The sequence below is a fragment of the Pleurodeles waltl genome, chromosome 4_2 (assembly GCF_031143425.1).
Source record: "Pleurodeles waltl isolate 20211129_DDA chromosome 4_2, aPleWal1.hap1.20221129, whole genome shotgun sequence".
NCBI lineage: Eukaryota > Metazoa > Chordata > Amphibia > Caudata > Salamandridae > Pleurodeles > Pleurodeles waltl.
The window spans coordinates 612,101,683-612,122,722 of record NC_090443.1 but is presented as its reverse complement, the minus strand read 5'-3'; the positions used below and the strand labels follow the sequence as shown (position 1 = coordinate 612,122,722).

Below are 21,040 nucleotides of genomic sequence, written 5' to 3'. Positions count from 1 at the left end.
GCATAGTGAGGTAACACTACTGACCACTGGCTGATTATGCGGATCTTGACCATGTACTGTGAGTACAAAGGAGAGAGTGACAGATAACACCTAGAAAAAGCTGACCCTGTCCGGGACTGACTAAGATGGAACTTTAGCGTCCTAAATCCCACAATAAGAAACAACCCCTGATCAACTGGAAATCGGTGTGGTCGGTAATAATACAGAACCACGCGGACCGGGCCCCATTAGTTCTCCCCTCATACAGTAGACAATCAATACCCTTTAATCACCATTGTGTAAATAGTTCTGATTGGTGTTAGATAGAAACTTTTACACAATAAATGTATATGGAATATTCAATGTTAAAATGTTCCAGGGACGTTCAGAATCTAAGCTCGACTCCATAAATAGACACAAAACCTTGAAAGTACTTGAATGTTATAATGTTTGACATGATTGAACAACATTTCAAATTATGAATATTATATCTGTGTTGACAATGTATGCAAGTATAATATTAATAAAAATATATTTTTAAAAAAAATGCCTGCATCTCTCCATAGTACCTTTCATAGAGTTACCACACCACTCCATATATCCGGGTCTTGCACTTCATTTAGCAACGTAACACATTCTGTGCAATGGCATAGCGGAACAGGATAGGGCCCCCATAGAAGGAGGCCTTGTTGCGCCACTGATTCTGAGAGCTCCAGTCCTGATTCATTTCTATGCACTTGTGGCACAAACAAGACCCTGAGTCCAGTGGTCAGCAAGGCCAAACAACCTTATGCCGTCCATCACACTCATCCAGACCGGTGCTGAGCCATCAACTGGATTCTGGGTCTTGCAGTTATAAACTTGCATTATTAACATGGGCCTGCAATTCAGACTATCTGAGCAGGGCTGGCAGAAAACGCTCCTGGTGACCCGCTGACTTTGGCAATCCTCCACTATTGCCGTCAGTGTTTTTAGACAAACCCAGGTTTGTCTGTGCGTCACGTGCGCATTTCATGCAATCAAGAGCTACGGAAGTGAGCGAGGATGAAATCACAACTTCCTCGTGCGCCGATGGAAGGAGAGACATTCCTGCATTTTAATTCCTTTGTCTTCGGGGCATTTTTGGTATTTCCTTCAGGAAACCGTAGGTTATGACCTCGGGCCTTCCTCGGGGAGCAGGCTTCTCTTTCCCACAGTCCTACTTACAAAGGAATGGCACACTGCACTCTGCAAAAGGTAATGCTAGCGGATTAGTAGGTCGCGGGCCTCTGAGACCTGAAACACTAGTCTGCTAGGCAGCAGGGAGGGCAAGATGGCGAACATAAAAGTGCAGTATTATGACAGCTTCACGTGAACGTGTGCAAAAGAGGCAAATCTGCTGACCCTTGCACACAATGCCACCCATTCTGTCACTCTCATAATAGGGTTTTTAAACTAAAATAAAACTGAAAAACAACACCTGTCTAAAATTCCAATTCCCAGTGATTGCAAACTGTTTTTGCTTTAGCCAATTATGGCAAATGTGTTTATAACATAGCACGAAATGTATTTAGAGAGTAACAAAAAGCAGGAGAATTTCATCAGATTAAAAGAAATCTATGAACTCAAACTCCATAACCCTTCAAGACACAGCTGGAACCGCGAGCAATTATGGAAATTGGCTTTGGTGATCTCTGAATGGTTGGTAGCTATCTAAAATTATTGTTGAAAAGGTAGGACCCCTTTACATTTAAACAGATTGCAATGAATACATGTTAAACATTGGATACAACTTACAAGTGTAAAATCTCGTCCTTTCTAAGGATGCCTGCCACCCATTCAATTTAAACTAGTAGCTCGCACATGGTTCTCCTGTTAACTCAACCTGCGTAGTTAGTTATCTCAACCTGTGTAAGAAAAAGGCTTGCAAATACATTTTCCACAAAATACATATTTGTTTCAATTATAAAAGCCGCCAGAGAGTTTGGCAAACTCCCAACCGGGTGGCCACCGCCTTCGTGGCTACCACCCCAACAGAGTTATTAAGAGTTTCCCACTAGGTCGGCGGGCGAAAACCTCAGTTTTCGCCTGCCGGCCTAGCGGGAAACAGGGGAACAGTGGCCATGCTGTAAGACTGCAGGGTGCACCAGCACCCTCGGAGTGTGCACTGTCATGGTGCCAGGCAGATGGGCCCCTGCACTGCATGAGCATGAGCAGTGCAGGGCCCCCGCTGTGCCCCGCTTCACCTGTTCTCCACCAGCCTTTTCATGGCAGTGTTACCACCATGAAAAGGCTGGCGGAGAACAAGGCCGTAATCTGCAGGGTAGCGCTGTCCTGGCAGATTACGATCTCCACGACTGCTACACTGCCAGAATCCTGGTGGTGCTGGTGCTTCGCTAGCGGTCTCAGCACTGAGGTTTTAATGTGGTGGTCAGATCGCCACAATAGCAGTGGTCCTGACAGCCACTGAGAGTGTGGCGGTCTGAAGACTGCCTCACTTGTAATGAAGCCCTATATTTTTCTGTGATGAACATTACTTAAAAAGAATTGTGATGTAATTTTATAGAGCTAAAAATTAGAAGGCATATGTTTGGTTTCTGAGCAATAACAGCAGGGGTTGGGTTCAAGCTACAAAATTAAGATGCTGGAAGGTTGCAATGGGATATGACATGTTAAGAGATTTAAGGGCAGAACAGTAGATAACCTCAACTGCTTCACATCTAACGTTTGCATTGTATGCTTACAACTGACGTAAGGCCTTCACATCCCGCAGGCATGTGGTGTTTCATCAGAGATTTACCTTGTGAAATAGGAAGTTAAATGAACTGCCTAATCGGTGCCCTGTTCACAGCTTAACAGGGTAAGCTGTGTTTTCCTGTTTACTAAAGAGCACTGCAGACCACAGGTTGTGTGTACACTCTCGATGCAACCACATACCAATTTGTAGATGCTCACGAACCACACTCATACAATGGCATACTCTCAAAAACTACATACACACATTTTTATCTCAGCCGGAGTTCTAGATCACCCAAAATCCACAACCGGTAGTTCAATTAAAAATACAAAAATCAGTTTATTAAGGTTTAAAAGTCAATAATACTGTGTGCAAATTGAAGAGTACAAGTAAGGAACATTTAAATACTATTTTATAAACTAGAAAAAAAAACTCATTTTAATTGCACTCAAAATACGGCTACAAAGGCAGTTATGCTTCTAGAAAAATGCATCCCTCTTCTTCATCAACAAACTGCGCATTAAAGATCCACCCTGAACACCAAAGTCTCTGCCGCCTGCTCTCCTTATGCATTGTGGGCATAGAGTTTGTCACATTATGAATCATGTTCATCTAGGCAGAGGCGTAAAGGGAGGTTCCACAGGTTTAAATAGGCAGCATTAAATAGAGTATTAACACTGACTCTGCAGCAAATACATTCAGAGAATATAAACAGTACTGATGACAGGAAATTACAAAATGCATTGACGTCGCTGAAATGCTGAACGACCGCCTGAAACACAAATAATAGTATAAGTGCTGAAAACTGTGTTACAATGTGTTAAGGCAAGTGCATTAATAGGCCATCACAACTACTAATTTATTGCTTTCCCTTGTCTAGAACGTCAGTTTTTCATTTGTGTTTCCACATCCCACCTATGGGAGACTTTAAATGCCTGTTTAGCAAACCAGTGTTAATAACAGCTTGAAATAACATTGCTTAATCATTTCTTCCCCCTAGCAGACCTGCTCTTAGCAGAAAATAATGCCAAATCTAAGGGCACTGTCATTTATGCAACACAGCTGTCCACAGTCGCCTTGAGACACCGTTTGGAAGCAAACACCACGGACCTTACAAGCTGCTAAATACTTAGGGCCTAGTTCACAAAACTTTCTTGCAGGAGTAGGTGTAATGTGTTCCTAAAAATTCAGGATTATGTCAGAAGTAAGTCAAGAGAAAGTCACACGTAGAGAAATATAATTGAACTCAGCATACAAAATGAAACTACTTCAAATTCCTAGAAAGGCAGTGAGACACCTCATCTCTCACACAATATCCATCTGACATCCATTTCCCAGATTTCATGGAAAGTTTCCTCAGTAATGTATGGGATGCATTTTCAATATTTTGGGGCTATTTCTCAAAGATTTTCAGGGCTCACCTTTGACTTACACCAGGAAAAAGGCAGAACGGATGCATCTGTAAAGTATGCAGTATTCACAAAAGTACAATGATAAGGGTAAGTATTTTTTACATGGGCATATTGTGCACAACATATGCCTTCATTAAGCACTCTTCGTTTCCATAGTGGCATGCCAAAGTGGTCGTTCAGAGAGGAGTGTCAGTGGATGAACATAGAAAGTGCAATGCAGATGTAATTGCCACCCGCAAAGGTGTAATTTACAACCACACAGAGTTGGTTTTTAGTGAAGCTGAATGAACACAACCTGGAAAAAAGGACTGACACCCTGGAAAAAAGGACTGACACGTGTCAGTCCTTTTTTCCAGGTTGGGTGAAAGAAGAGTGCCATTTTAAAAAAGGGTGTTTAAAATGAAATAGGGCGTTGTGAAAGTTTCCCATTTTTTTAACACTAAGGGGCAGATTTAAGAAAAGTGGTGCTGCACCAAGTGCAGTGCCACTTTCCTTGCGCCCCTTAGCACCCCCCTTCTGCCACCATGTGTGTGCCGTATTTAAAATATGGTGCACCATGGAGAAGAGTAGGGGGCAATAGTGTTTTTTTTTTACGCTATTGATGTACTCTGAAGGAGTAGCACCAAAACGTTGACACTACTCCTGCATTATAAATAATGGTATGCCCCCTTTTAATGCCTGCTCTGAGCAGGCGTTATAGGGGCTGAAAAAAATGTCACAAGGAAATCTTTTAAATTTCCTTGCGCAATTTTTTCAGTCCCCCTAATGGGTAAACACCCCCTGCAAACATTATGCCTGGGGCAGGCATAATGTGGCGCAAGGGTTTACAAAGTGGAGCAATGCATGCATTGCACCACTTTGTAAATATGGCGCGGAGAAAAGGCTACTTTAGCGCTGCCTTAGCATAAAATAAATTACGCTCTGACGGTGCTAAGGTGGAGCTAGGAGCACTTAAATAAACCCCTTAGCTTGCAAAGTTGATGCACTGCATAAGCTAGGTACTTGTACTACTAGGAAATCGATATACATACCTCGTGTATGCTATGAGTAAATCATTCAGTTTTTCAAGTACATGACAAAATTAGGTATTGGTGAAATGGAAAGTTTGTCTGAAAGTTGGGTTCGACCAGTTTCATCAAAGATGGCATTTAAGATTGCCCAGCTCACTACAGTTGCATTTGGTGGAGCTGGGGCAGACCATCGAAATTCTTTCATCCGGACTACCCTTTCCGCTGTGAACTCTTGGACATAAGAAATAATTTTGAGCACAGCTGTAGTTGTACAGAGCTCGGCCATACTAACTGATGCTATTTCACTGCGCCTCGGGGCTGCCCTTGGCACTGGGGGGCAGTCGGTGAGCAGCCATCCCGCTAACCGATGTTCCGCCATTTGGAGGCAGGGTTCTCTGGTAGCTAAAACTTGCACTGGTGAACGAACTGCTGAGTAGCCACCATTTAACCACTGCTGCTCACGGCTCTGAGTGGCACCTGAAACCTCTTCAAAGTACTGTGCAAGGATGTTTTCTATCTCATTTTTGTGAACTTTGCAAATTCGAACTCCACTAAATGTTTAACATTTTAAATGATTACACAAAGTTGTGAGATGAAAGGTACTGCAACTTTGCACACAAAACGCTTACTTTATGCAAGCTTTGCAGGGAATGTACGTGAATACCCGGAAAGGCAGAAACTACACATTTTTGTGCTAAGTTATACAATACATACTTTACAGCTACATCAGGACTTTTGTAAATCACCTCTCAGTTGTCAAAGTGGAGTAAGTGCTGTTGGACAAATGGAGAGTGGAGGCACATGGAAGAAAGAGACGGTGAGGTACATGAGAGGAAGAGACACATTGAGAGGCACAGTGGCATAGGGCCTCCTTACAGTTTGGCGGACAGGTTACTCCACCAAAACTTGACCGACATCCTATCCACCTTATTGAAGCACCATAGGATATAGTGCACTTGTAATAAGGTGCGCAGGATATCTGGCACATTCGTGACAGAGAAACCCATCCACCAACCTTCAAGTCAGGCCCATTTAATGCATTTGTTATGCCATGCATGCTACCTGAAACCAGTCTTGGCTTTTTAGCCTGTGGCACTTTACTTGGTGGGGCTCATAATATTCAGAATGGGAATAACGAAACTACATGTCACAGGATGCAAAAGTGGAACTCACCAAAAAGATACACTGTTTCAGGGTATCATACATGACATGGGACCATAAAGCAGTTATGAGTGTGCAAAGGAGCCAACGTTTTTTGATGCTGACTCCAAAATGTCCATAAATGGACATAAACCCTAGGAACTACCAGAGATGCAGAACATAAATTTCAGCTGAAATGTGCCCCATATTGGAGTTGATTAAAATAACTATTCCTATGCATTTATCATACGGGTGTGTCACTTTTCAGGCCCTTTGCAGCTGAGTCCAAACCAATCTGTTATTTTTTACATAGTGCACTATTTAGAAATGTGCCCGCAAATGTTTTCCATTTGGGGCCAACTCAATCACTGGAGGGAATTCCCACCAATCATAACGCATGAGCCATTGAATGAGCAATCATATGGATAACTTTCACAGCTTCTGTTATCGACACTGTTGGTGGTTAAACACTGAGCAGTTAATCTGAACAATCCATAGCGAGCAGTGATTGCCAAAGTTTCTAATGGCGCCAAAGCTGCCCACAACCCATTTCCAAGCATATGGCATCTGAGCCATTGTGTGGCAACCACTAAGTAAAGTTTATCATATGTCTGTTACTCCAGCATAGTCTTAGGACTCTGTACCTCTAAGCTTGGGTCAGTATAAAACTGATGCTGGTTTCTATGGCAAAACGCCACAGTCTTCCAAAACAAAAACATACTGTCAGCCACTGTCCTCCATTTCACATCCCTTGTCCTGGAAGAGGCACTGCATACCACTAAAAGCCATGCAGATTCATACTTCTTCCTTGGTGCATGTCTGAAAGGTTTCTCAGAGCAAATTGTCCCCAGCCAGGACACTCTGTACTTCTCTGTGAACTTTATCCTTTCCATACTGATGTATCCATCCTTAACATGGATGCTATGTGTCCTGATACAGGCTAATATAGCATTCCTAGTTTAAGCTGGTGGTTTTTCTCAGAGCATGCCAAAAAACACTCTTCAGATGTTTCAAGAGGATGAGGTCATATTGCCAGATGACATAATAGTCTCATGGTGTCCCCCCTCCTCCTTCTGCGGATGGGAAGAGTTGTCCGATTTAGTCCGACTGAACTCAACCCCTGTGATGATGGGCCTCTTGAATTTTGGCCCAGAGGTTAGGGCCGAGCAGTCACAGGAGACCATCTTGATGAAGGCCCTCCGCATCTCCTTGTTAGTCAGTGTGTAGATGATAGGGTTGGTGGCAGAGTTCAGCACCGCCACAGCCAAGAAGTATTCCGCTTTGAACAGGACACTGCAGGTCTTCACCTTGCAACCCACATCCAACAGGAGCAAGATGAAAAGGGGCGACCAGCATATGATGAAAGCGCTCAGGACGATTATCACAGTTTTTAACAGGGCAAGGGACTTCTCTGAGCTGCTGCTGGACTTGACAGAGTTTTTCCTAAATGTAAGACTGCGGCTCCTAGTCCTTACCATGTGATAGATTCTGGCGTACAGAATGACGATGGACATGAGCAGCACGCTAAATACGGTGGTGCAGGCCAGGAGGTAATGCTTGTGGTAGAGCGGGAGCACAGTGGAGCAATAATGTAGGGCATTGATGCAGTTCCAGCCCATGATGGGAAGCCCACCAAGAATCAAGGCGACTATCCAACACGCGCTGATCAGAAGGAAGGATCTGCAGCTGTTGCTTCCGTTGTGGAGCTTCATTTTCAGCATAGTGATGTACCTCTCAATGGCAATTGCAAGGAGGCTAAAGACTGAAGCCGAAAGGGCTACAAACATGCTGCCTTCTCTTATCAACCACTGGGCAGGCGTCAGATTGTATGTGTTGTGCCCAGACAGCAAGATGTTGGCAGTGTAAACCGCACCAGCCAGAAGGTCCGAGAGCGCCAGGTTCCCCATGAAGTAGTACATGGGCCGGTGGAACTTCTTGGTTCTCCAGATGGTGAGTAGGACTAGCACGTTCTCCAAGATGATGAAGGCGCAGACGAGAATGAAAAGCACAGATGTCGCCTTCACCCCACTTTCTTGGCTGTTCTGCTTCAGTTTGCCCGTGTAGTTGTAATGCGTGGTGATGATGTCATAGTTGGTGTAGTCGCTGAGGAGGTTGGGGACAACTCTCACGGGTGGCACGTTTGTGGGCGCCATAGGTCCGGCGGTTCTCCAATCAAGCCACAAGGGGGCTCCTTCGAGCCACTGGTTCCACTGTACCGTTGCCTGGATGAGCCGAGCTGCAGGGGGGAATGCTTCCAAAGAGCTATCCCTCTTCCCGCTCTGAAACGACATGAAATTATTATGAGGACACGGGTGGAAAGGAAGATTGAAAATGCATTCAGTACAAAGCTGTTACATGCATCCCCATACCCCAAGCGTGAGGTTTACATGTATTGCCCTTCATGCGTACATGTCACGCTTCGGAAATTTGCGATATATGTAACATGACGCGCCGTCATTCATAAAATACTGCCCCATGGATACACAATTCGGATTTACAGTATCATCTGAAATCGCCGTGGTTATTTTTGTGAGAAAAATAGTAAAATCATAAATTCCCAGGAGTTGACTTTGCGATAGCATCACGTAAATGCGGCCCCTGCCACCAATCAGCATGACCTGTCGTCCCAACAAACACACCGAGTGCACAGTATTGCGCGAAATAATAATTCTGTCTCAACCCGCACCTCGAACCGACAATGCAACAAACATACGGGAAAGTTGTTGCAGCTGCAGCGTCCGAGTTTCACAGAAGTTCTGCAAGAGACGTTCGTTTCGTTACCAGAAGCCCACAAAGGAGGCGCGCCCTGTGCGGCTGTGTGAGACACACGCATAACAACCTTGAACTAGAAAGCCAGTCGCCCCTGCGGGAACCCAGGCCAGGTTTGCAATAACCTCACAGACGAGGAATTGTACCTGCCAACAACGAAACCACCAGACCTGCCCGCACCACATAAATGGCAGGTGTGGCCGTGCATAATTATGAGGCTTAAGGCGGCTTTTAAAGTCACCCCTAGGTCTAATGCAAGTGCAACATGTCCTGTGCGAAGGGTGAATTAAACACAAAGTTGTTCGACAACTACTTCCAACGCGAAACAAATCAACATTTACCGACAAAAAAAGAGGCTGCGACTGAAGTGCAGAAAGACCTCCGGGTCGGACTGGCTTGTCAGACAACCTTGGCAGTGCCAGAGGGGCTGCTATAAAAAGGTCTCTGTGTTTGTCGTTTGCTGTAGGTAGATTTGTACAGTCGATGTCCCTGATATTACCATAGCCTTTGCCTACAGCAACCACAGATGCATGCAGTATTATGACAAATTGCAAAACCTATACGGCGTGTTTCCAAGTTAAAAACTGCCCTGATTTGCAAAATGTGGGCCACGTTTCGCTTAGTTGTCTGATGCACCAATGGGGCTACATTTATTTTAGTGCTCAGGCTTTTTTTCTGTTCCATTCGACCCTGGCAGAGCTCTTACAGCATGCCACCCCCTTTCCACCCCATGTTTATTGCCCTCGGGTGCCTCACCTCGCTGTGCCGGGGATGCTCTTGGATGTTGCTCAGTTAGTTACCAAGGCTGCTTGCCTCACTGAGCCGGTTTCTGTCTGGGATGCGCTCAGAAGCTGCCGGTAGGGGTTGAAGTGCTGCTCATCAGATTGTCCGCGCTCCTCTCAGGCGCCTGAGCTCGAAGTGCTGGTCCTATCAGAAGATGCTCTTAGCAAACTGCCAGTAGGATGCACTTCGTAGCGTCGCTCCACACGGGAGATGCTCCCACGAGCTACCGGTAGATGCGCAGACTGGTCCAGGGAGCATCACCCCTCTGCACCGGTCCTTCCTGTAGATGCTGTCAGAGGCTGCCTGGGAGGTACCCGCTCTCTGCTGTCCTCGCAGTCCAGCCAGCTCTGATGCCTCTGCAGCAGGATGGGCTACACTTTACAAACACGTTTCCTCCCGGACTGGGGCGCTCCACCCTCCAGCTTCAGTTCATATCTCTCTGCCCCTTGTTTAACCTCGCAACGTCCTCTGCTTAAAAGAGAACTTACTGCTGCTGAAGTGACGCGTAAACGGAGTCTTTTAGGTGCTTGTGTGTTGAGGAGCTGGTCGTGGTCCACGGCTACTTGTGTGGGTTGGACGCTCCAACGTCAGTTGGCAACGATGCCAGCCGAGTTGCTCCTGTACTGCCCCTGCTGCGCGCACACACAGACGGCTGGAAGTTTGCTAAAGCACTGACATGGAAAGGGAGCCTGAGGAGTTTCTATACAGCGAGAAATCTCGGCTCCCCTCTCTGTCCCCGTAGCCCCTCCCTTCTCTTTCCCATTCAGTGCTCAGCAGCAGTGATTCATGTGGGAAACCAAGACAAAGGGGCTGGGGCCCGGAGACATTTTGTGGTTTTGCCCCCAATGATCCATGGGAGCCGCGGGAAGTTTTAACCCTCGCCTGGATGCCGAAGAGCGTTCACACATTACGCCCACACGACTCCTAACTCCACTGCACATAGACACAGGCTAAATCCAGGGATCACTGTCAAGATTACAGGCGACGAGGATTTGAAATTAGATTGAGGGTGTCAACGCTTTCCAGTGTTTTCTGTCCTGGGCACACGTTGTGTTAGTCCGGCCAGATGCGTAACACAGACCTGTGTTGCAGCATAGCCTGCCACCTACGCTTCAGGGCCCAGGGACACCATCTCCTGGGACCAGCGTAATTTTGTTGGGGTGGGGGGGATGCTTGGAGACCCTCTCCCCTATCCCCCAGAGCGCATGTGTAGTGTCCCAGTTACCCCTTTCCCTGGACACTGTGGTTCCTCGCCCGAGGAGTGCAGGCATACCCTGCCCGCACTCTCACTGGGAAGGGAATTCCTCCCCTCTAGGTAGGAGCAGTAAAAAATGCTGCCCCCCACCCACCACGAGGCAGGAGCAAAGGATTGGTGCCGGCTCCCACCTGCATCTAATATGTTACAGGGTGGGGAGCTGGCTGGTCAGTGTGGGCCTTGGGCCCTTGGGCCTTTGATTAAAAAATAAATGTGTCCTTGGGCCTTAGATTAAAAAAAAAAAAAATGAAAAGCATGTTGACAGCTCCTAAGCAGCCAATGAGCTAAGAATAGTAAACATATACTTACCTATATATACTTAACTTCACAATATTTCCAAAATTTCACTAGCTGCTATTTTGGCTATGATATTATTATTGTTACTCTGATTATTCATCACAGGACGCCCTTCCTACAAATTTGAATGATTTCCCTGTTTTTTGATCTATACACTAGGGATAGGAATATGTTCATATTCTACCAGTAAACCGTTTTCATTTTTCCTGCTCTTTTCTTTCCAATATGGGCTGTTCTTCCTTTAGTTTCTATTAGGTTTCCCAGTTTATCATGGGGATTTTTAGATAGAGTGTTTCATCATTTCTGCTTCCTGTTTTCTCATAATATTAGGGCTGAAGTTTGGTCGGAGGGTGCATCACAGCACAGTTGTGTTTCTTTGGCAGTCCTTTGCTCTCTTCCCCTGCTGTTTGCTAGTTCTTGTGCTAGGTGATAAATCTTCTGGAAATCTTTCGTGCACTCTGGATTCCTCCATTTGCTTTTTGGAGTTCTTCATCTTGCAAGGAGGATTTTTTATGCCTCTATGTTTTTCTACTTGTTAGACCTGGCATCCTTGGTGTGGTCTCCCCTAAACATTTTGACTTCTTATCCTTTTTATTGACTTCGTTTTTGCTGGTTTTAGGACTCTGGACACTTTACCACTGCTGCACAGTGTTAAAGTGCACAAGCTCTTCCCAAAACAAGTTATTATTGCCTTATCCACAATTGAAATATTTAATTAATTATAAGCCGGTAGTAAAGTGCACTACATGTGCAGAGGACCTGTAAATTAAAGGCTACTAGTGGGTCTGCAGCACTGATTGTGTCACCCACGTAATTAGCCCTTTAAGCATGACTCAGGCCTGCCACTGTAGAGCCTGTATGTGCCGTCTTAGAACTGCCATGTTGGCATGGCAAGTTAACCTTCTTGCCAGGTCCATACCTTCCATTTTAATACACATAAGTCACCTATAGGGAAGACCGGGACAGCCGCAAGTGCAGGGTGCAGTGTTGGACATGTACTTTTAAGTTTTACTGTCCAGGTAGAGAAAAACTGTTAAATTTGTTTTTCACTACTGCAAGACCTGTCTCTCTCATTGATTAACATTGGGCTTGCCTTCTTGCATTTTTAAGTGTACTTTTCAATTGGGAAGAGATGGGAGCCCAAAGTTTGGTGTCTCCAGAATTAAAATTTAAATTCACAAATTATGGTAAAGTCAAATTTTAAATTGTAATTCTGAAAATGGCACCCTTATAAAGTTGGCATTTTCTTCCTTTAAATCATCTAGTGCCTTCTTCCTGTCTTTGAATACATGTCTGGATGGGTGGCAGTTGGGCTCTTGTGCATTCCCACCAGACAGCCACACACAAAGGGAGCTTAGTTGTGACTGAGTGGCCATCTGCATGGCCATGGCCCATCGTGGGCAGGATGGTAAGGAGGAGCTGACACTTACACCTGAATGGGCTGGGTCTGAGCCCTCACAAAGAGCTGCATAACCCCCTGTAGTCTATCTGGAGCTAGGGCATGAAGTACAGAGACTTTGTGCACTTCAAAGGCTTCTCTTTGAAAAGTACCCCACATCAAAGGCACCACTGTGTATAAGAACTGGACTTCTGATCCTACCAAATCAGTATTTTTCTGGACCTGAAGACATTCTGTCTGGAAGAAGGGCTGCTGCACTGCTGAAGGGACTGCAACTCTGCTGGAACTTTGCTGGATTTTGCTTGACTCCTGCTTTGTTGTGCCTGCCCTATTGCATGCTGCTCTCCTTGACTGAGAGTGAGAAGGACTAAACCCGCATCCCTACATCCCCAGAACCAAAGTGACTCCAAGGGTTTCCTGGCTTGCCTCCTGTTCTGAAGTCTCAGTTACATCAAGTACTTCACTCCACTTTGCTACAGCTTCTGGACTTTGCCAACTGTGAGTCCTACCCTGCCATGAGGTGCCAATTCAGTCCTGCGCCCTTGGAAGTGGGTTCTGCAGCTGTTCTCAACAGAAATCAATGCATCGCTGTCACTGCACCATTTGGAACTACTGCATCTCTCCTCAATGCCGGGGCATCACGCAGTCACTGAGGACAACAGCATTTCATCACCAACTGCATGGCTCAGAACTGGCGCATCACCTTCAGCCCGATGCATTGCCTTCGCACCGCCCGCTGCGTGGCTTGATGACAATGCATCACCTTCATTGCAAAGGGTTCGATGCTGCACGGCTGCTTGAGGACATCACATTGACAACTGACACATCCCTGACTACACGGAACGGAACCAACACATTGCCTTTGCATCGTCCCCCTCTGCTCCTCGCATTGAATCTTTGATGTCGGCTCAACCCTCATACAAGGTACAGCAGGACAAGGTTGGTCCTTGTAGCCAGCCCTCGCTCCATGACAGTCAGCCTGAACATTTGGAATTACACTGGTCTGATGCAACCAGATAGCTCCGATTGGCGCTTTAATCTTCTAAGCACTATATTTGCAGATATTCTTCAAAAATTTAAATCTCCACTTCTACTTATTAGATTTTTGTAATTTTGGTCTTGATTTATTCATAAAAATATAATATATTTTTCTAACATGACGTGGAGCCTTTTTGTGGTGCTTTCACTCTGTTACTGTCTTAAGTGTTCCAAAAATATTTTACACAATGCCTCCTAAGTTAAGCCTATCTGCTCTGTGCCAAGCTACCAGAGGGTGAGCACAAGATTATTTATGGTGTGTAACTGACTTACCCTGAGGATTGTGGTTCCTGCTTGGACAGGGTGCATACCTCTGCTAACCAGAAACCCAGTTTCTAACATTACTGAAGACTGAGACGGTTTCTAATGGGCACCTTTTACCATATGTACCACCTGTGTGATTACATGGCTGTTTCAGGAATTAGTCACCTGTACCTCAGACTGTCCAAGTTGTCAGCTCTGAAAATTAACTCAGCATCCAGGTTTGAATAGAGCCCTTTGATGAAGCACAGCACTTCTGTGTGGGTGTGGGTGAGGGCTTTTGCGCTAAGAAAGGATTACTTTTTAAACAAATGAATGCATAGAATTACCCCATCCTTCCCATCTGCACTTGGAGTACTTGTTCTATATAGTTGTGGTTCAGTGTAGGAAAGTCCTCCTTTTTGCCCTGTTCACCCCCACACTTTTTGGACAGGTACTGGTGGTTACTGACTCTTGGCTGTGCCCTGGGTACTGCTTACCAGTCCCAGGGCCAGTGCTCTGTGTAAAGTGGATATGCAAATTAAGCTAATTATAATTGGCAAAGTTACCTACCTATAAGTCCATAGTATATGGTCAGGCATGGAGGTTTAGGGACCCCAGCATAGGTAGTGGCCCCATAGGTGCACTGCTGAGGTGCCCAGTGTCATTTTAAAGGCAGGCCTGCCTTGCTGGCTGCTTTTAAATTAAAATTACATGAAAATTCGACTTTGGAATTAAAAGTAGTTCCAAAGTCTTAAACTACCTTATTTTTACATATAAATCACCCCTAAGGTGTGCCCTGGGTGCCATGTAACTATAAGCAGGGACCTTATAAAAATAGTTTTATAAGCCCTGGTGAGGTAAAACAGGCAAATTCGTTTTCCCTCATTGTAGTGAATGGCCTCCATAGGCTAGAATGGAGAGACTTTATTTTAATTTTAAAAGTCCCCTTAAGTAACAGATACCAAGAGTTTGGTATCAAATTAATTGTTATAATAAATCCCTCAACTTCCAGTTGTTGGATTTAATATAACTTGCTCAGGTAAAGAGTTTTAAACTTTACCTGAAAAGTTGCCAACTTCAGCCCTGTAGTGTTTTTGCTGCTGTGCTCTGAATGGCCAGCCTCTGGCAGCCTGGCCAGGCTGCCTTGATGAGGTGTGAAGTGGCCTGGCTTCACACTAAGAGATGTGCCTGTGGGAGGAGATCTCCCCTCCGCAGATGGTGAGGCAGGAAGGGGGAGGGCTGCCAAACTGGTCTTCAAAGGCAGAGAAGGACATTCATTTGGAGCAACCCCCCAGCAATACCCCTACATCATGCAAACCCAGACAATTAGGTGCCCCCTTGATTAGATTAGGAGAAGGCAGGAGAAGGTTGTGTTTAGGATTTTTAGCCACACCAGTGGGTGGGCTCAGCCAGATGTAACCTCCAAAAATCACTTTCAGCCATGATGGATTTTTGAGGAATGTTGCTCCCCGGGATTTATTTTTGCCACACTTCCCAGGAAGTGGTCATCACAGGGGTAAGGACCCTGGACCTGATTCGAGAACCAGGACCCCCCTGTTTTTCACCCAGGAGCAGGGATAAAACTGACAGACCTGCACCCACACCTCAGATCCCCATCAGATTCCAACAAGGAAGAACCACAGGAGAAGAAGGACTGCCCTGCTGGACCCCTGGCCTGCACCTGGACCCTGCAATCTGAAGGACTGCACCAGCTGCACACTTGGGCTTCACCACAAGAAGGACTTTGCCTGGCTTCAACTGGTTCAAGGAGGAACTCCCTGTTTGCTACAGGTGAAAAATTGCTAACCAGAGTGCCCTGCACCAACTCCTTAAGAAACCAACCAGCTGACCACTGTCCAGTGGCCAAAACGGAGTTTGCGCCAGGTGCATTCATTGAGTTGTAGTCCACACCCCCAAGGATCATCTCAGAGCCTCTGGAACCTTAGGGTGAGCTGTGGACCCCAAAAGAACCTTAAAGGAACACCTGGGAGAAGATCCAGAAGTTTGGAGAACTTTTGAAAAAAAGGTCCATAGAGGGACCGAACCGCCGCGGCAACTCTAGCCGGCTTGCCTCATCCGTAACCCAGCCTGACTTGCAGGTTTGTCCCAGTGAAGAAAATCTCCAAAAGAGAGACTAAGTCCGAACGTAGGAAGTTGACCGGGACCACCCAGCCAACGTATCCGAGGAGGGCCCCAAGGACGTCGGATCAGAATCCAGGTTTGCCCCGGTCAAAGGATTTTCACCTTGAAAAAACGACTAAGTCCAAAGGTAAAAATCTCCACTGAGGGTTCCTGCGACGCGTATCCGGAGAAGAGTTCCAGGAGGTCGGATTGGACTGGCAGGTTCATCCCGCTGAAGAAAATCTTCAGAAAAACGACTAAGTCCGAAGGTAAACTTTTGACCGGGGCCTCCCGTGGAATGTAGCCGAGCCGGGCTCCATCGCGGTTGTCCTTAAACTTTGACTTTGCCCCTGTCGAGGTGCGACCAGATGACCAGATTGGTGCTTTTTGTTTCTAGGCGCTAGAAAACAATAATTCCTTAGAAATTCATATCTCCGGTTCCCCTTATTCTATTTTATTCGTTTTTGTGTCATTTTAAAGATGAAAATATAATCTATCTTTATAAATTGGTTTTTGATTTTTTAAACTGTTTCCTGTGTTTTATTTATTTACTGTTTTGTGATATTTGAATGCTTTACACTTTGTCTCCTAAGTTAAGCCTTGTCGCTCGTTGCCAAGCTACCAAGGTACTATTGGGTTTAATTTACTGAGACTTAACTGGATCTAAGTGGAGATTAGTGGCCTATTGCTAAGTGTAGGTATGTACCTGCCCTTACCAATAACCAATTTTCCAACATTCAGGGAGGGTGTTCTCTGGGTTTATTCCTCCCCTCTCTCTACATATTACAATATTGTTGTGAGTGACTCTCATATAGAGCCATTAGCATGAATAATTGTATTCTAAATCCAGTAAATCACTGCTAAGATGCATCAGCAGTGGGCAACAAAACTGTTACCCACTGCTGTTTTACCATAAAAGTATTCCAGGCTGCTCAGGCTGGGTTATGTGTGATCCTGTCAGTGTTGGAGAAGAGGGAGGGAACAGAAGGTATAGAGCAGTGGTTCCCAACCTGTGGTCCAGGGACCCCTAGTGGTCTGCAAAGCCTCCATAGGGGTTTGCAACTACTAAGAAAATTAAATAGTATTAACAGATTAGGTCCCCAGCTTTCAATAACAACTCAGTTGGGGTTCCCCACATTCCAATAAAGATTCAGTGGGAGTCTCTGGGCTCCAGTAATGAGAAAGTCGGGATCCACAGAAGTCAAAAGGTTGGGAACCACTGGTATGGTGGGTGTGGAGCTGGGGGGGGCGAGGGCCAGGGAGTGGGTGGCTGAAGGCCAGGTATTTCTCACATCTGGGATAGGGAGGAGAGTCTAGGTAATGGATTGCTTCTTCATTAATCTTCTGCCCCTGCATAGCAGTCGAAAGCAAGGACAGATGACTTTGTGGGCCACAATTATAGAAGGGTAAAAAACGAACTATGGGATGTCCCCTCTGTGAAAAACAATCACTGTTGCTCAGTGCTGAAAATTGAAAAATTAAAGTGCCGGTTCTCTGTATCAGAGTACCTGCTTGTTTCTAAGAAGTGACGGTACTCTCCAATTGAAAGTGTTACTTTTTTCTTGAGATGTGCCGGTACTCTCCCTCTCAAAATAAAAAAGTGCCGGTACTCAGTACCGTACAGTACCGGCCCATTTAAAACACTGCTGTTGCTGATCTAAAATTCTATACATTGTAGCATGCTATGCTTGTGCTTGCTATTCTTACAATCGTCATAGGTTGCTTTGTTTGTAAGCCCTACTATACATGCCGCTCATTACGTGCTTTTTTTTATATAAATCCTCCTTCGAAAAGTAGTGACAAAAATGGTAATGTTAACAATTCACTAAAAGAATAAATGTATCATATAAACTAATCAATCTCGGCCGCTAGTGCTGTATTGTAAACCTTTTCAAATTAGTTAAGAAAGGGTATGCATGACTGTGACTCTTTTTATCTCTGTTCATTTTCAAGCGTCTTCTGATATATATGGCAAAATCATCTGTTGGAGTTTTAAATCAGTCCTTGTGTGCACACATATTACTACGGAAATTCGTACTCCTGTAGTTTAAATGGGATTAACTAATGTCCTAGGGCATTCAAACTACTATTTCAAAAACGGATATTAACAATTTAAAGCTATCGTTTTGTTTTTCTCGATTCTCTCTCACTTTTTTTTAAGTAAGAGTATATATAAAGACGGGTAAATGGTATTCAAAGCTGATATTGTCACTCATGACCTATGCTCTGAAGTGGTATTTGCTAATGGAGCAGTGCTCATTAAGTTGCACTCAAATGAGTCAAAACGTGAAAATTCAGACAGTGTTTGTTGTACCGAGTTACATTTTTGTTTTCAACATGAAATTTTGGATGCAGCCTTTATTTGTGGCCATTTCTTAATGAGAATGTGATTAGAACCATACTGGCAACTCGTATTTGGAACAATACATATTACTAGATTGTTTTACTGGTATCACAGAGGCACAATGACACTTGTTGCAAACTTGAAATAAATCAATTAAGGGAATCAAAGATTACTCCAAAAAACACTTTCGATGTGTGCCAGTAAAATGCTCACAATAACTTTTGCTCCAGTCCAAATTGTTAGAAAGATATACAGTAAACGTGCCATAAAGACACCAAATTGCCAAATATACTCTTTTTAGTTCGAGCCTCCTAGACAGTGCATGCACAGTCTGCTGCAAGGCATATTGTGGGTCACGAAGAACATAGAGGGGATTCGAGCCTGCCCATTGCGTACCAGAGGTTTGCTTTCCTTGTCACTTTCATTTGTCTTATTTGTATTCGTGTCCCAGTTTGTCAGTCATGTATTTGTCCCTTCCCGTAAAGCATTGCTCGGTCACATTGTCTGGCATCGCTGCTTCCACTGCTTGCTTTTCAAGCACTACTTTTTATTTTTGTGTGAAGCACTCCATTAGAGTGCATGTATTTTTCGAGCCATCTCCCTCAGATACAACTCCCCCTGCACTCAGTGTTACTCTCTGTAGCCCAACAGCTTCTCCTCACCTCCTCCCTCTTGCGCTCATTCCTATTCTTCTCCCCATTCTCGCCCCATCCTTGCCCTCCATATTGCTTTTCCCCTACCTGAGAGTTGCTTTTGCTGTTATCCCCCATTTCTTGCTTGCCCTCTCCAACCCTTCCCCCTTTTGTTTTCATGACCCCTCCTGTGTTGCTTCGTTGTTTGCGTCCCACCCTCCTCCATGTTGCATTGCTCTACCCCCACTCTCCCTGTGTTGCTTCCACTCCCCTTGCTTTTCCTCTTTAAAAAATGCATTTGTACATTTCATTTTCCTTTTTGTAATTGATCCAACTTGTATCAATAGGTAAAAAGCATTCATTGTGCTCATGCCTAGAAAATGGCATTAGTGGCCACATCAAAGGCTTTTTTTGTTTGTTTACTTTAGCCACGCTTCACAGCGTGGGTGGATGCATGCAGACCTATTGGTTTCGCTAGTGCTTGTTTGTGGTTTATTGCCAATCTGTCCACCATTTTGCAGCAATATGGTACCATTAAGAAATCCTCAGTCCACACATGGAAGGGTTTATTGTATGTATATCTGTAACATATAATCAGTGGATCAGTACTTCGGCGAGGATTTAATTTTTTTCATAAACCTCATTGGTTAATGTTATTGGTAGTCAGTGAACTTGCACACTCTGCTCATGGACCTACCCAGTTCTGACTGGCTGATAGCACCTGAGATTTATCCTTCCATGTGCCATTTTGGATACACAGATGCTGAAAGTAGAGTGCAGGTGGTGGCAAGAAAAAGTTTTTACTGGGGTTCAGTGAAGCAATCCAAGACACATATGTACAAATAATAGAGGTACATTTGATACACTAACAGATACAGAAGTGTGTATTTCCTACACTAACATATCAGATTATTTGTTAAGGAATTTACAAACCCAGGGTGACCATGTGGTGATCACACTTACATATATTCTGAATACTTTATATGTGTAACTGTCACTGGATTCTGTCACAGCAGAGCATCAACAGCCCACATTGGCGTCTATGCTCTAGGTAAGTACATAGTGCTATGTCTGCTAAACAGGAGATAGGATCAGCAACCTGGATTATTACATGTAAGGTAGATCATCGTTGTCAGTGGAACTAGTTAGTAGGTAATACTACCATTTGGAGCATCTTGGTGGCCTCTCAAGTTACTCTTATTTGACACTAGTAGATCCTCTTCACCTAACAATCATACATGGGGATGTGAAAGGTCCTTCTGATCATATAAACCTGGCACTGTGGTAGGAAACAATATACCCTTGTTCTTTAGGTGTGCACAATACCATGTTTTCTTTACCAAATTAACAAAGCTACATGATCACAAAATAATATTTCTTCCTACTGTAGTACACTCTCTTTCATCAGCCTCCATGTTTTACACGTCAACCCACATCTATCAAGGGTTAGAAAATAACTTGAGGCTTACTCTGCTTTCACTCTGCTTCAGACCTGTCTGTAAAGGGCGCAGGCTGGTATAATTTCACAGCCTGCCGCCCGAGTGTCTCAGGAGCCGCAATAAAATACACACACACGCGCTCTGTAGTTCGAGCGCAGAAAAGACCTCGCGGCCCCACCTCCATTTATTTTTAAGCCCCTCGCTCCGGACTCCGTACTTCGTCACGGAGTGGGGCAGTGCACACAAGCAGCTCCCGGGAGGCTCCTTACAGCCCCCTCCCTGGTTTTAGTACTTCACAACCAACACCAGAACAAAATACAAATCACCCAAATCAAGTAGCGAAGACAGAGACGGAGAGAGAAAGAGAGAGAGAGAGAGAGAAAGAGAGAGAGAGAAAAAAAAGGATATATATATATATATATACAACAGTCCTCTTCAGCACAGGAAGTCCTTCTGCCGCTGG

General features: G+C 44.9%; 1 protein-coding gene across 2 annotated transcripts; it reads right to left on the bottom strand.

The window, feature by feature from the left end:
* Window positions 1-3,009: 3,009 nt before the first annotated feature.
* S1PR1 (sphingosine-1-phosphate receptor 1) lies at window positions 3,010-10,485 on the bottom strand. Of its 2 annotated transcripts, none has more exons than XM_069232185.1 (2): window positions 9,783-10,485; window positions 3,010-8,536 (listed from the first exon to the last, which is right to left on the bottom strand). In XM_069232185.1, exon 2 carries the CDS (start codon window positions 8,408-8,410, stop codon window positions 7,268-7,270), a length of 1,143 nt encoding a protein of 380 aa, XP_069088286.1. In that variant the 5' UTR covers window positions 8,411-8,536; window positions 9,783-10,485; the 3' UTR covers window positions 3,010-7,267. The 2 variants fall into 2 exon arrangements, with proteins under 2 accessions (XP_069088286.1, XP_069088287.1); XM_069232186.1 differs by having other exon boundaries at window positions 10,298-10,482.
* Window positions 10,486-21,040: the final 10,555 nt, after the last annotated feature.

Bases quoted from the DNA above. Each gene is read 5' to 3' on its own strand.
- S1PR1 (XM_069232185.1), bottom strand. From the start codon at position 8,410: ATGGCGCCCACAAACGTGCCACCCGTGAGAGTTGTCCCCAACCTCCTC.